Genomic DNA, 13,924 nt, shown 5'->3' with positions numbered 1-13,924 from the left:
AATGTTTATGTAGGATCTCTTTCAAATATAATTTAATTGACAGCCTAAAGATAATATTCCCATAAAATTTATGAACATTACCATCGAATTATGAATATAAAACATTCAAACAAAATACTGCTCTGAAAACTAATCGCAAAGATAAATTGTGTGCTTAACGTTAATCACAACTTATAATTTGCAAACACCACAGAAACATTTTCATTTAAATGCTGCCGACGATTTTAATGGCCGCCCGAAAGTATGCAACGCATATTTGCAAAACGCTTTGAACTGAAAAGAGCTTTTTTTGTAGTTTTTTATATACGCACTCTTCAGCCCAAAAGCATTCAACATTTATAATTAAATATATTACAAGGTCTGTAATTTGTCTCCCATGAATGCAAGAACATTTTTCTTTCATTAAACTACTAAAACACGCATTGCGTTTATGCAAATTATTCAGCGATGTACTTGAAATATATATAGTGAATTTTACTTACATTTTGAATGCTCATTCTATTCACACATTTCGCTGGTCATTTCAAACAAGAAATCCCATTGCGGCATCAAGCCGCCAACAACAAAGCAGCTCTGGGCGCTCTTTTTTCCACTAACAACGCGTTCATGTTCATGTTCTCTCTCTTTTGACTTCCAGTTGTGAGAGCGTGGCTTCGCTCTCTCTCTCTCTTTTGCTCTTTTGCGGTACCATAAACCAGTTGCTCTTGTTGTTGTTAGTAACGCTTCGTACTCGCTTCCGCGCAGATCGCTCGAGTTGCAGTCGCATTCGCAGACGCAGTTTAAAGCCATTCTTGTCGCATTTGGCTAATTGGAAAATCTGTGTGTGTGTAAAAAGTGAAAAGTTGTGTATTAGAATTGCTACGAAAACGAAACGAAACGAAGAGAATACGAAATAAAGAAAACACATATGTGAACATTGGAATATCAACACACAATTACAGGTGCATAATCAAAAGTTGTTGTACTTCGACTTCGACTTCAATTTCGACTTGAACTTCATCTTCTTCTCTCTCAACTGCAGCTTATCTTTTATTTGCTGCTTCTCCTCTCCTGCGGCTTAGTGTTTCTTCATTTGTTTTGTTTTCAATTTGCTTTAATTGCCAAACACACAAACTTAAACAATTTGTGTTTGCGTGTTGCAGAAGTACAAACACAAAAAAAACAAAGAGGAATAAAAAGTGACGACGCCAAAGTGTTCCCGTTCCCGCTCCCATTCCCGAATCTCGCCAGTGAATTTCCCCCCTTCGTAACCCGCCAGCTGACCCATAACCAAACCAGTTTCAAGTTATTTCTTGTGTGTTGGCCTTTCGCTTGCTTTTGTTTGGTTTTTGTTGTTGTTTTGTTTTTTCGGTTTTTCTTTTGCCGCTTTTCACTTCGTCATTTGTCATTATGTTGTTGAGGCTTTTGCTTTTGAGTTCATTTTCCATATGGATTTTCATAATTTTGCGTTATGGTTTTCGGTTTCAGTTTTCAGTTTACTTTTTGTTTGGCCATTTCCAATGCCAGAACGAGAGCGAGCATGTGTTCGTTCGCTCTCTGTTCGGTTCGCTCTCTTGACAGTTCAGTTTGCTCTTTATGTCGCTCTCTCATTCTCTCTCTCAGAGTCTTGTTCGCCGCCTTCCAGTGATGCTTTGTTTTTATTTACTTTTATTTAATTATTATATTTTACACATGTCGCGTTTCCTCAATGAGCCGCAAATGCCAGCGACGATAAATCAATGAGCTCAAATTTTGTTTTCTTTTTTTCTTTCATTATTTTCAATTATTATTCTGTTTTTGGCATTTTTAAGCACATAGCTCATCTTGCGCCACTTCAATTGTCTGTTTCTCTCTCTCTTCCACTCTTATATCTCTTTCTCTGTCTTTGCTTTGCTTCGCTGCCCCAGCAGATGACGTCGTCAGCCTGGACTACAACAGCGACTCCGTCGAGTTTCGCAATTGCAGCAGCGACGATTGCTATGCATCGAACTCCACATTGACGAAGCACCGCCGACGTCTGCACTCCCTATCGATCTCTTCTTCTTCCTCCTCCAGCAACGATACCGATTCCGATTCCCCTATTCGGTAACTAAGCAATATGTCGACACTTTACAGACACTCGAAATACGATCAGAAATTACTATAATTAGAGTTGAAAACGAATCTGAGTATATAGAGTATTTTGAATAGATACCGAAGATGGTAACAACAAAATTATGATTTATTTTTAGAAAATTATTAGCTCTTTTCATATGATCTAATAGTGCATTCATTCTTAGGAAGAAGGTTATGCCAATTTTTAGCAAATTTATAAAATTTCAGCTACGAGTATTACAAAAAATGTTCATTTACTTAAAAAACGATGAAAAAGAAGAAAAATGTATATTTGTTGAATCTTCAGGAAATTTACTATTCTCGTAACTTCGTACAGTGAAGGATTATTATTATCATCGTCATTGATACTTAGGCGCAATTTTGAAAAAAAAATTGTAAGGATATTACAGCATGGACTTTTTCTAACCAAAATTGCAAACTGATGTTTGTATTTATATTTCCAAGAGATATAAATGACGCTGAAGCTTGATAATGAACGAGAGATCGCATGTTTACCTTTAAGATCTTCCGATATTGTATAAATTGATATTACGACGTACAACAACTTATATAAAGGAATTCCATTTAAAAAATCCCATTAACATTAGCTCCATAGTCTTTGAATACTAAAATTAATCGAAATTCCTTTTATATACAATAAATTACCCAGTTAAACATAAAAACTAACTCAATTCCATCTTTGACAGATTCAAACAACAAGGACTTGTTGGAACTGCAGCGACGTTGTCGTGCAGATAAGATCGCCTGTCTGAGCCTGAGTCGAATCACGTACCTGAACATTGCCAATGAGCAGACAGAGCAGGAGACGGACACAGAGCTGCTCAAGGACTCGTTGATAACGCCGGAGAGCTCGCCGGACGAGCGCATGGCGTTGCAGCTGGGCAAGAAGCTGGCCCAAGTGCTGGGCAATACGAGTACGCCCCAAATGGAAACGGCGCTCACATTGAACTCAGCACCAACAGCCACAACACCATCGATGGTTGGAGGATCGACTGGAGTGGGAATCGGAGTGGGAGCTGGAACAGGAACAGGAACCGGTGCTGGAGTTGGGGGTGGAGCAGTGGCTGTTGCGGTGGCAACACCGCGTGTTGACTCACCCTTGGGCAATGGCGAGCTGTTCAACATTTCGAAGGCCAAGAAGGTGGAGTTGCAGAATCTGTCATCGCGTTTCAGTGCCGCCGTCAACCAAACAACATCCGCAACTCCAACTCCAACGCCATCCCCTTCTCAGTCGCAGTCGCAGTCACAGTCTGCATCCACATTCGCATCCGGATCCGCACCTGAGGCATCAGCAGGTGAGTTACCCAAATGTCCTTTTGGACAGCAGGTCGTCGACGCATTTATTTGCTCATTTCGCATTCCAAGCGAGCTTGAAGCGTTTAAAGTCACGTGGGGGTCGCCATTGCCATTACAAACGCATTAGGAGGCGGTTCACTGCTGCCCCTTGGCTATAAGCTCAGGGCGGTAAGGGGGAGTGGCACTCAGAGTGTGTATGGGTGTGTGTTTGTGTGGGTGTGTTGTGTGTGCCTTTTGCCAAAATTCGGGAATTATTCAAATTCCCACTTGGCCGGCGCAAATAAACGAAACGCGCTGCGCGGAACAAACCCAATCTTCTGGTCCACGACCTTCTGAGTTGTTGTCGTTGCTGTTGTTCCACAGCACACTTGAAGCGATGTGTATGCTCAAGTGTGTGGCACTTGTGTCCAAAGAAAAAAACAAAAAAAAAGATACGGAACTAAAAGCCTTGTCCTTTTTTTTTTGCTTCCTTAGCAGTTTGGTGCTCTGCGCCAATTTCAAAGGTAAACACATGAATCGAAGACAAGTGCTTGCCAAACTGTAAGGTTTGAGTGTTCAATCCCCAAAAGGATGACGGCAGATAATTGAACTTTTTGCCATCTCTGTCAAGGACAGCGATAACAAAAATATCACTCACTATTTATAGCAAACAGACGGCCAAAAAAGTTTTTCGAGTTTTCAGCACAAGCCGGAAAAAGTTTGATTGAGAATTCCTAATTTCATTTCAACGGGGTTTAGGCAAATTGTACAAAGTTACCTTAAAGGCGAAGCGATTATATAATTTCTAACGCAATTTTCTAGTGTAATTTCACAACGATATTTGATGGAAATTTTTCGACAGAAAACATATTCATAGCATCCACAAATTCGCAGCCAATTTATTCTGTATACAAATAATTATATTGTGACAAAGCTAGAGCAATAAATTTTCGTTTGGGTTCTCTTTCCTTATTAATTTCCTTATAGCTAATTTAATTTCTTATTATTTCCGTTAAAAAATTATTTCGGATCTAGCCCATAAAAACCATATTATATATTTGCAAAGTTCTTTGTCTCATTTATATTTGCATTGTATCTCAATTTATCGAATTGAATTCACGTTCTATTAATTTTAATTACAATTTCTATTGAAATTTTGTTGTGTACATGTTTTCGTTTTTTTGGGCTACGTGAGCAAAACCCCAACACTCGTTTTTTTATTTTCTTATTTTGCAACTCATAATGTAGTCAACCCATTTCTTAAGGGTATCCGAAAAATGTGCTCCAAGTTTTTTAATTAACTCGTGTCGCTGCTTCCCTTTTTCATTTCGCCTACTTTCCCGACCCTTTCGAGGCTTTCTTTATTGTTTTCTTGCAACTGATCCGATCAGTGTTCCTTTAAACAACGCAACACAAAAGTGTGTGAAAGTAGAAATTTATGCAGAATGTGGCTCGAATGGTAGATACCCTACAACTAATATTATACTTTGTTAACACTTTCATTTCATTTATCTGACATATTGAAATTGTTACAAAATGATAAATAATGAAAATATATTTATCATTGCTCAATCTTCAACCTATCTTCTGGCATACCTTTCACATTTCCTTGCCAGGGTATAACGCCAAAAAAAAAAAATTAAGTCAAACAGTCAGCCCAAAAGTAATTATTGGCACATTTATGCAAAGGCTCGCGCTCGGTTCACATGATATTTTAAATATATAATTGCCAGCTAAAATATATATTACAAAACAGAGAAACAAAAAATTCACCGCCCAGCGTTTGGGGGGCACTCTTCATTGAAATTGCTCCCCAATTCCCGTCTAATTGCGCGTCCGTCGCTTGTCGCCTCATGGCTAACAAAACAAAAGCGAGCATGGCTCGATGGGTTTTGGGCTTAAGGTTCAGTTTCAGGTTGAAGCTTGTTGTGTTTTGTTGCGTTGCGTTTGCGTTGTGTTTGGAGCACTTTTTGGCCTGCACGGCGAAAACATTTGTAAAAAACTTAAAAATTGCAAACACGTCTTCATTGTTTACAAAATGTCGGCCGGAAACTCCGGCGCCCGACCAATTCGTTCCCTTCAGGCTCTCAGCCGTGTTTGATTCCCCATTGTTGCTTTCCTGCCTCTCCTCCCCTCCTTAAACATTGGCTAAAATAAAATACAACAGGAAAAAAAAGCAAATTTTAAATTTTAATTAAATCATGTTGTATAGAATGATGCACGTGGGAACACAGAGCAGAGCACAGAGGAACCCAGGCACCGAGCCAAGTGGAACAAGCGGGGGCGTAAGCATGGTCGCCTGGGCCCAAAGTCAATGATGATGGCCGCGATAAGCGCTCCACTGGGTGTGCTCAGGCGCCACTAGGCACCGTTCAAAAATTGGCTACAAAAGTGAAGCAAATGCTGCTCTGCCATTGTTGATGTTGATGTTGTTGCTACTGCTGGCCGACGACGCCTTCAAGTATGCGGAGCACAACGAAATAATGGGGCCAACTCAATTGACTAAGGACCAAAACGAAGCCGTTATGCTCTCTTGCCCAAAAGCGTTTAATAACGCATTTCTATGAAATGATGGGCCAACTCAATGTACTTAGACAATTTGCCCAACACATTTGTTCATTGGACTCCAGCAAATTGGCTTCCTGTAAAGTGTTGATTGAATAGATCGTGCAAGAAGAAGTTTTTTGCACCATTTTCTATTTCTTCAACCTACGCAGTTTTCTTTTTTCTTCTGTTTGAAGCTTTAAGCACAAAAATATGTATTTTTTCGACATTTATATATTTTAATCGAGAGTCATTCAACCTACGCAGTTTTCTTTTTTCTTCTGTTTGAAGCTTTAAGCACAAAAATATGTATTTTTTCGACATTTATATATTTTAATCGAGAGTCATTCAGTTGAAAAGCGCAACGAAGATTGGCTTTTGACAGTTTTGTTCGAATTCTTGTCGAACTGAGTTTCTTTTTTAGACATTTCATATAAAATGCGGATTAAGTTCAATCGTATACAAGTTAAAAGTGTAGGCTTGCTATCGATTCCTTGAATTGCGTAATTTCATTTTAACTTTACACTTAACTTTTTAACTTGACCAAACTTTACACGTCTGTGGTATTGTTTCAAGTGTTCAAAAGAGTTCCCTCTCTAAGGTTTGCGAATTTTCAGAAAAATCAGTCAAATACAAATAAAACTGGTATCGCGGATGCATGGCCAAATTAGCCATTTACATTTAAGGCTGTTCAGCTTACTTTTATAATATTAAGTATTAAGTATACTCCAATATTCAAGATTCATAGCTCGGTTCGTTTTCTAACATATTGCTTAACTTTTGACTAACAAGATTTCCAACTGATTTTCTGATAAGTTACTCTCTTGGATTGATATTTTAATATGATTTGAAAGTCATAAAGAATCTGTTAAATAAAAATAAAATTAGTATCGACGCAACATCGTCAAATTAACCATTTTCATTGAAGGCGAGTGCTCAGCTTACTAATGTAATATTAAGTATACGCTCATATTAAGTATACTCCAATTCTCTAGATTCAGAAATCAGTTTTAAAACAGTGCTTAACTTTTTATTAAAAGGATTTCCATCAGATTTTATGATAAGTTATTATCTTGGTTTGATATTGGAATAAGATTTCAAAATGTTAAAGAACTTAGTAGCTCTTTAATCCCGCGTCACAAATGCGATGGCAAAACTCATATCATCCAATCTTCAATCTTTTGTGCTCTGCAATCGCTGTACAAATTTGCTCTACTAATGCGGCCTCGTCATCCATTTGGTTTCATCTCGTTTCATTTCAGTACCAACGCCAGTTCTCTCAACCCCAACTTCAACTCCAGCTACAGCTACAGCTATAGCTTCGACTTCTGCTGCGACTCCGTCGACGCCGCTGGAAACGCAATCAACTGTTATAATTTCGTTTAAATCATCTCAAACACCTGTGCAGTCTCAAGCGGCATCGACTGACAATGCTGCCAATAAAGAGGAGCAGCAGCAGTTGTTGGAACAGCAGCAACAGCAGCCAGCAGAGGATGGTGAGGAGGCACTGGAGGAGGAGACAGAACCGTTGCCACCGCCACCTGGTTACGGTACGCCCACCAATCTGCTGTTGTCGAGCAATGTGCTCAAAAAGGTGGCCAGCTTTTCGGTCGAGAGATCGTCAACGGGCAACAGCAACAGCAGCGTCAGTGCTCAGTCACTGGCAACGGGCCACGAGGACAGGGATAAGGATAAAGAGAAGGAGAAGGAGCGAGAGAGGGACAAGGAGACAACGCTGCTGGCGACGTCAACGTCAGCGCTGTTGGAGAAGCAGCAGCAGGCCGCTGTTGGCGCTGGTTCGCGACGAGGCTCATCTTTTGTACCGGAAAAGTTAAGCTTCGCTGCATATGAAAAGTTCGAAGGTAAGTCTCACGAAATATTCTTTAGTCTCTGTCTCTTTTCGTTCGTTTCGATTCGTCTCTTCGCCCATCTTGACTCAAGTCAAGCGCAGCCAAAAGTGCGGGGCGGGGCGGGGTGAGGGGATTGACTGGGTGGCAAAGTTACCTGGCTTAAATACAAGTTTAACCAACGATTTTTGCGCATTTCTGTTTGCCTTTTTCGTTAAACTCGGCAAATTGGCGCCACGTTTGATTGCGTTTGTTGTTTGCCCAAAGTTAACAATTAGTTTTCCCCTTCACGCAATTCGCTTCTTTTTCCCTTTTTCCCACTTTTCATACAATTTCCGCCTTGCGGGCAACTCTCGAAATCAGTTAACCAATCAAAAGACAATGCCAACTTGAGTGAATCATTAGACAAACGGTGAGTTACTTTTGTTGTTTGAACAAACCGTGGAAGAAAAATAAAGTAACGTTTGGCAGCGCCACCTGGCGGTGAGAGTTGCCAAAGTTTTGTGTTTAATCCGGCAACATGTCGAGCATTTAATTAGGAAACTAAAATACATAACTAATTGTATTTATATTAGACAGTTATTTCATGAAACTAGATCAGACAGATTACATCATTGAATAATTGGCAATTAAATGAAATTATTGCGTGAACTAAACAATGATCAAAGAATTGAAACTATACTTTATTTGTTTTATGAAAATTCTGTTTGTTCCTCTACTTACAATTTTTAACAAGTTGTGCAATTCAGCTAAAGTAAATCTAATCAATATGACAATCTAAATAATATATTTAAGTATGTTCGTAATTTTAAATGATAGAGGAAATACTTTAATTTCTATAAAGTAGATCACAACATACTTCAACTAAATTTGTTTCAACGTTTTTCATTTAATAATTTTTTTACATAATTCTTAGTGCTTAGATTTTCTGTTTGACTTAATGGCTTCATTTATTTCTGGTATTTCGGAAATTTTAGCAGTCACAGGCTAAGGCAACTTGAATCAACTCAAAGTCGAGTCGTGTCGAGTATTCGTATTAAGTATTCATTTTTCCCTGCAGTTGACAGGATTCATAAGTTACGGCTATGCAAATTCACAAATTCTTTTACTCCCCAGGGGCAAAAGTCTCCCCCAACCATCTCCCTTGTCAGTGCTCTCTCCCTCTCTCGGTCTTAACCCAACTCGAACCCCTCTCAAGTTGACTGCTACTCATTCCAATCAGCAAACTGCCTGCGAGTCGTCGTCGACGTCATCTTCTGATTAGATTAAAGTTTCGTTTTGTGCTGCATACTTGCGGGCGCTGTCTTTAAGTCGATGCGTCGCGTCTTACGCGCTCCTACAAACATGCCACAAAAATGCGCATGCCACACACACAAACACACACACACACACACACACACACATACACCAACAGAGCCAATGAAAACTTTCGGCATTTTTGTGCTTAAAATTCCGTATGAAAATTATTTGGTGCCTGAAACTATTTTTGCCCAAGCAAAAGTTTTGCGCCTAAACGCCGTCAATTTTGTGGCCAATTGTGCCACGCCCACACAGCTCAGATAGCTCACACACTAATTGGTAAGCGTTCGCTCTCTTTCACTGTGGTTGGTGTCAGACATTGTTGCCAGGCATCTGCATCTGCATCTGCATGTTGCATCATCGAGAGTCGCATCAACGTCTGCTGCAAATTAATGCAAACAAACATTTTAACGCCTCGCCAACCAAGCTGCAGTAACAAAAGCAACAACAGTAAGTGCAACAATGGCAGAAGCTGCTGCCATTGAAATCCAAAACCGCACGGACACGCAATTTGCTGGCTTGCCATCTTTCAGCCTCATCCACATCCTCATCCTCATCCTCTTTCTCATCCTTTTGGTCTGGCGCTGTTGTCACTGTCTGAAGTGGCCATCAATTCTTCGTGGCTTTCGGCAGCAGACGCAGCAGAAGCTGAAGCTGAAGCTTTTTGTCGCGACTTTTCATCAGAGCGAGCAGCAGCAGCGGACTCTGGCCAAAATCTGATTTATATGCCCCAGCAACGTCACGTCCGCTGTGGCACCAAAGGGAGGAGGAGGAGGAGGGAAAGACAAGCCAAAAAGTACCATCAAAGAGCAACAACTATGATGGTGTGCAACCGCAGCCAGCGAACGTTGTTTGTGCAACGCGTAATGAAACAATATTTTGGTAGACGAAGCAGCAGAAGGAGCTATTTCAGCAGCCACTAGAGAGATCTGCCTCTGTTTGTTGTCCTTGTTGCTGTTAGTGTTGTCGGTGTTGTTGTTGTTGTTGTTGTGCTTTGTGGTCTTCTGTGCAACGTTTCATTTTCATCGTTTTGTTGTCTGTTGTTGGTTGGCGAAAGTGTTGGACTGCCAGCATCGACTTCAGCATCAGCGTCAGCGTCATTTCTGCCGTTGATGAATGCAACGCATGCATGCGTACAGCGATACACCCTTCTTATCCCGCTCCCGTTCCCCCTAACCTTCCACTGTCCATATGCTACCCACTCGTCAGCAAACGAAGCAGTTATGCAAATTTGTTGGCCGTCATTCGCGCCGAGTTTCATCAAAAGTTGCCAAACGATGGCAGCTAAGTTGCCATCCCAATTCCCTATTGCACCCCCCCTCTTCTACCTCCATCGTTCCCCACACTTTCATCCCCTTTGTTGTCCCATATATGCTGGTCTACCTATACGCTCATCAGTAACGTTGCCTCGTCGTCACATTGGCCTATCACTGGTCGACCTCTTATCAGCTTTGATTACACGCAGCTAATGATCGTTGCTCGCCTTTGAGGTCGCATTTCAACTTTAGTTCTTGAACTTAAGCTGCTTTAGTTGCCATGTAAACTAACACATACAGAAATAAATAGCACTGATATTTCAACAAAATAACTTTTTTTGTTAATGGTAAAATAATAGAGAATTAGAACCAATAAGAAACCCGCAACACATTCTCAATTAAATCTCAACAAACCGATCATTATCATTTAAATATACCAAATGAGTTCGTCAAAATATACTGAAATGTATATTTAGTATATTGATATACCGAGATTTAATATACAAATTAATAATTTAAAAATTCTGATATATAGTGACAAGTATATTTGGTATATTTGTATAGCGAATATAAAAATACATAATACTGTTATTTAAATATACCAATTTAATATGCCAAAAATGATTATATATACCGAAATGTATATTTTGTATATTGATATAGCGAGTATAGAAATTTATTAATATACAAATTAATAATTTAAAAATACTGATATATACTGAAAAGTATATTTGGTATATTTGTATAGCGAATATAAAAATACATTATATTATTTAAACAATAACATAACAAATAACATAATATACTGAATTATTATGTCAAAAATGCTGATATATACCGAAATGTATATTTTGTATATTGATATAGCGAGTATAAAAATATGTTACATTTTGCTGACAGACATTTAATGGGAATTGGAAGATTTCTTAGGAATCATTTACCATACAAAAAGAACACAAAGATAAACAATATGTATGTCTCTTATCAATTGTCAACAATTCCAATATTATACAGTCAGTTGTCCAACCAATCTATTTTTGTCGTTTATCTCTACCAATTATAAAACTGATTGGGACTCCCTTTGTTAAGCGGATAATCTAATCAAATACCTCTCAAATTAAGCACTTCATTGTACAACGTATTTATTTTGGTATTATGCCTAATTTCTCCCTTAGATTGAGACGCTTATTTCAACTATCAATCACTTATACAGTGTGTTAACTTTTGTTTATCAGTTAAACTGACCAACTTTGAAAAGCTTTACAAATGACAATGACTAACACTTGAAAATGACATGAAATTAAACAGTTTCGATTAAGCCAAAGTCAACAAATAACGTAAACCATTTTAATTGATCTACAGCGCAGGTGTGAAGTGGCGTGAACTATAAAGTACACTGAGAAAAATTGATTTGAAAATGGAAATTATGTTTTAAGAAACCACTTCTAATATTTGTCATTTTCAATCAGATAATTGATAAGCAAAGTATTGTTTGTCGCAGTGAAATTAAACTTTAATAATTTCAAGAGAGTCGAACGGTATGACTACGCAAAAACAATAATTGTGATTATCTTTATTTGTGAATGAATGAGTCATTAGTGTGATTGAATTGTGACGCACTTTTGATCCGAATCTATGATTCGGGGGAAAAATCAGAGTCTAGCTGCGGTGTGTTACTCATAATTTTATGATTCAGTAGAAAGAGAGAAAGGGGAAAAAGTTGCAGTAGAAATCCCTCAACTTGAATGTGTTATCAAGACCATGACACTGATAACCACCGACCTTGCCAGAGCGTTAGCACAAGGTAACAAAGAGAGAGAGAGAGAGAGAGAGCGAGCTTGTTTAGCGATAGGCAATGCACTTTGAAGAGGGGGAGCGTGTTCACTTATCAACAACAAACTACGAGTATAAACCAAAAGCAACAACTAGCTCAACTCGCAGGCGCAAGTACAAGTGTTGATAATTTTGATAAGACTTGCGACACATTCAATTTCGCCAAATGACAGCACAGTGAGCAGACAGTCAACAACGCGCTTCGGTTTAGTTCAAATCGCGACCAAAAGTCACGCTGGAAAAATATCATGTCCGTCACCCAGCCACAGCTGAGCAACGTCTGGTGTTCACTGCTGGCGAAGCACGCGCTTCCAACGGAGCAGCAGCAACTACAACAGCAACAGCAGCCGGAGCATCGACCGGAGCATCACGTGCCAATTAGTCTGCCGGATCGCAGCATTATGTGGCGCCAGCCGGAAGCGTGGCTGGAACAGCAACAACAGCAATCGCCCAGCGTGGCATCACACTCAGCGCATTATCGCCAGCTACAGCTAATGCCCCATCCAAAGCCACAGAAGCCACCTGATGTCGCCCTCGTCGACTGGGCAGCATCCGTTACAACCTCTGTCCTGGTGCCCTACTATACCTACGATGACTACAACTCCCCCGACAACTCTGTGCCAACTTCCAGTCTGGCCCTCAGCATTAGCGTGCACATTGTCAGCCTTCGGTTTGACCCACACGCGCTTGACCCACAGCTGGCAATGACCAACGCTTCTATAGCATCTTTGCCCCCGCCCTTGCCCGCTCCAGCTGTACGCGCTGACAGCCAGCGTAAGTTTTATTTGATTTGCCCTATGTAAGTGGAAGGGTATTAACAACTAATTGCTAACTATGGCAAATAAAAGGAAAGCCAACATTTTCAAGTAGGCTCTAAAGTGAAGACGAAATATCGATTCTTATAGAGTGTGACATTCTTATGTTGTATAAGAATTCATAGTATATATAATACTATATGCATTATATTAGCAATTCTTCATATTTACATTGGTAATCCAACTGATTAGCTACAAATTATAGATGCGCTCAATGTTGCCCTTTGCCTTTTCGTTGTGACGAAATATAGAATATTATATAGTATGCAACTATATAATATATGTGTTTTATAGATTATTAGTAGATTATTAATCTGAGTTCATATTTACATTGCTGATCAAACTGATTAGCTACAAATTCTATATCCGCTCAATATTGACTTCTACTTCTTCATTATGACGAAATATAGAATTTTATAGAAATAAGTTCATTATTAAACATATAAAGTATGAGATTATATATTATATGTGTATAATAGATATATGTTTATGTAGATTATTGACCTGAGTTCATATTTACATTTGCTGATCAAACTGATTAGTAATCAAACTATAGCTGAATGTTGTCCTCTGTCTATCATCACGCCAAATTGTCTCATCAGTTTTTACATTAAAATTTGAAATTAGCAAATGGGTTTTTTCCTATCAATTCCACGATTAATGACGAGATATTCAAAAAAATAAAATACAATAAAAAAAAACATTGCGAATAACTGCTATAAAAATCTAATTGGTTGTTAACACATTAAAACAAGTTTATCCTAACAACCAAAAATTCGATTTCTATTGTGGAATTAAACGAAATCAAAGGCAATGAAAACGTATGATGAATTAAATTGATTTGAATGTACATTAAAACGAATAATCGATAGAAAGACCTTTGACACACAATCAAAGAGAATAAAGATAGCTACAACTATAAATTTACAGTCGCAATGACCAGTAAAATAAAGATATCTGC

General features: G+C 38.9%; 1 protein-coding gene across 6 annotated transcripts in view; it reads left to right on the top strand.

The window, feature by feature from the left end:
• LOC133849491 (protein cappuccino) overlaps window positions 1–13,924 on the top strand; it is a 39,989-nt gene that overhangs the window by 18,072 nt on the left and 7,993 nt on the right. For 2 of the 6 annotated variants that reach the window (XM_062285602.1, XM_062285610.1), the window contains exons 3-4: window positions 2,781–3,389; window positions 7,176–7,775. In XM_062285602.1, coding sequence (XP_062141586.1) covers window positions 2,781–3,389; window positions 7,176–7,775 — 1,209 coding nt within the window. Of the gene's footprint in view, window positions 1–738; window positions 942–2,780; window positions 3,390–7,175; window positions 7,776–12,387; window positions 12,923–13,924 lie in introns of those variants that run through there. The other 4 variants (XM_062285618.1, XM_062285627.1, XM_062285647.1 and 1 more) reach the window with 4 other exon arrangements.

The sequence above is a fragment of the Drosophila sulfurigaster genome, chromosome 2L (assembly GCF_023558435.1).
Source record: "Drosophila sulfurigaster albostrigata strain 15112-1811.04 chromosome 2L, ASM2355843v2, whole genome shotgun sequence".
In the NCBI taxonomy this organism is placed as follows: domain Eukaryota; kingdom Metazoa; phylum Arthropoda; class Insecta; order Diptera; family Drosophilidae; genus Drosophila; species Drosophila sulfurigaster.
Note: the sequence above shows the minus strand (reverse complement) of the source record. Positions and strands in the feature narration are given on the sequence as shown.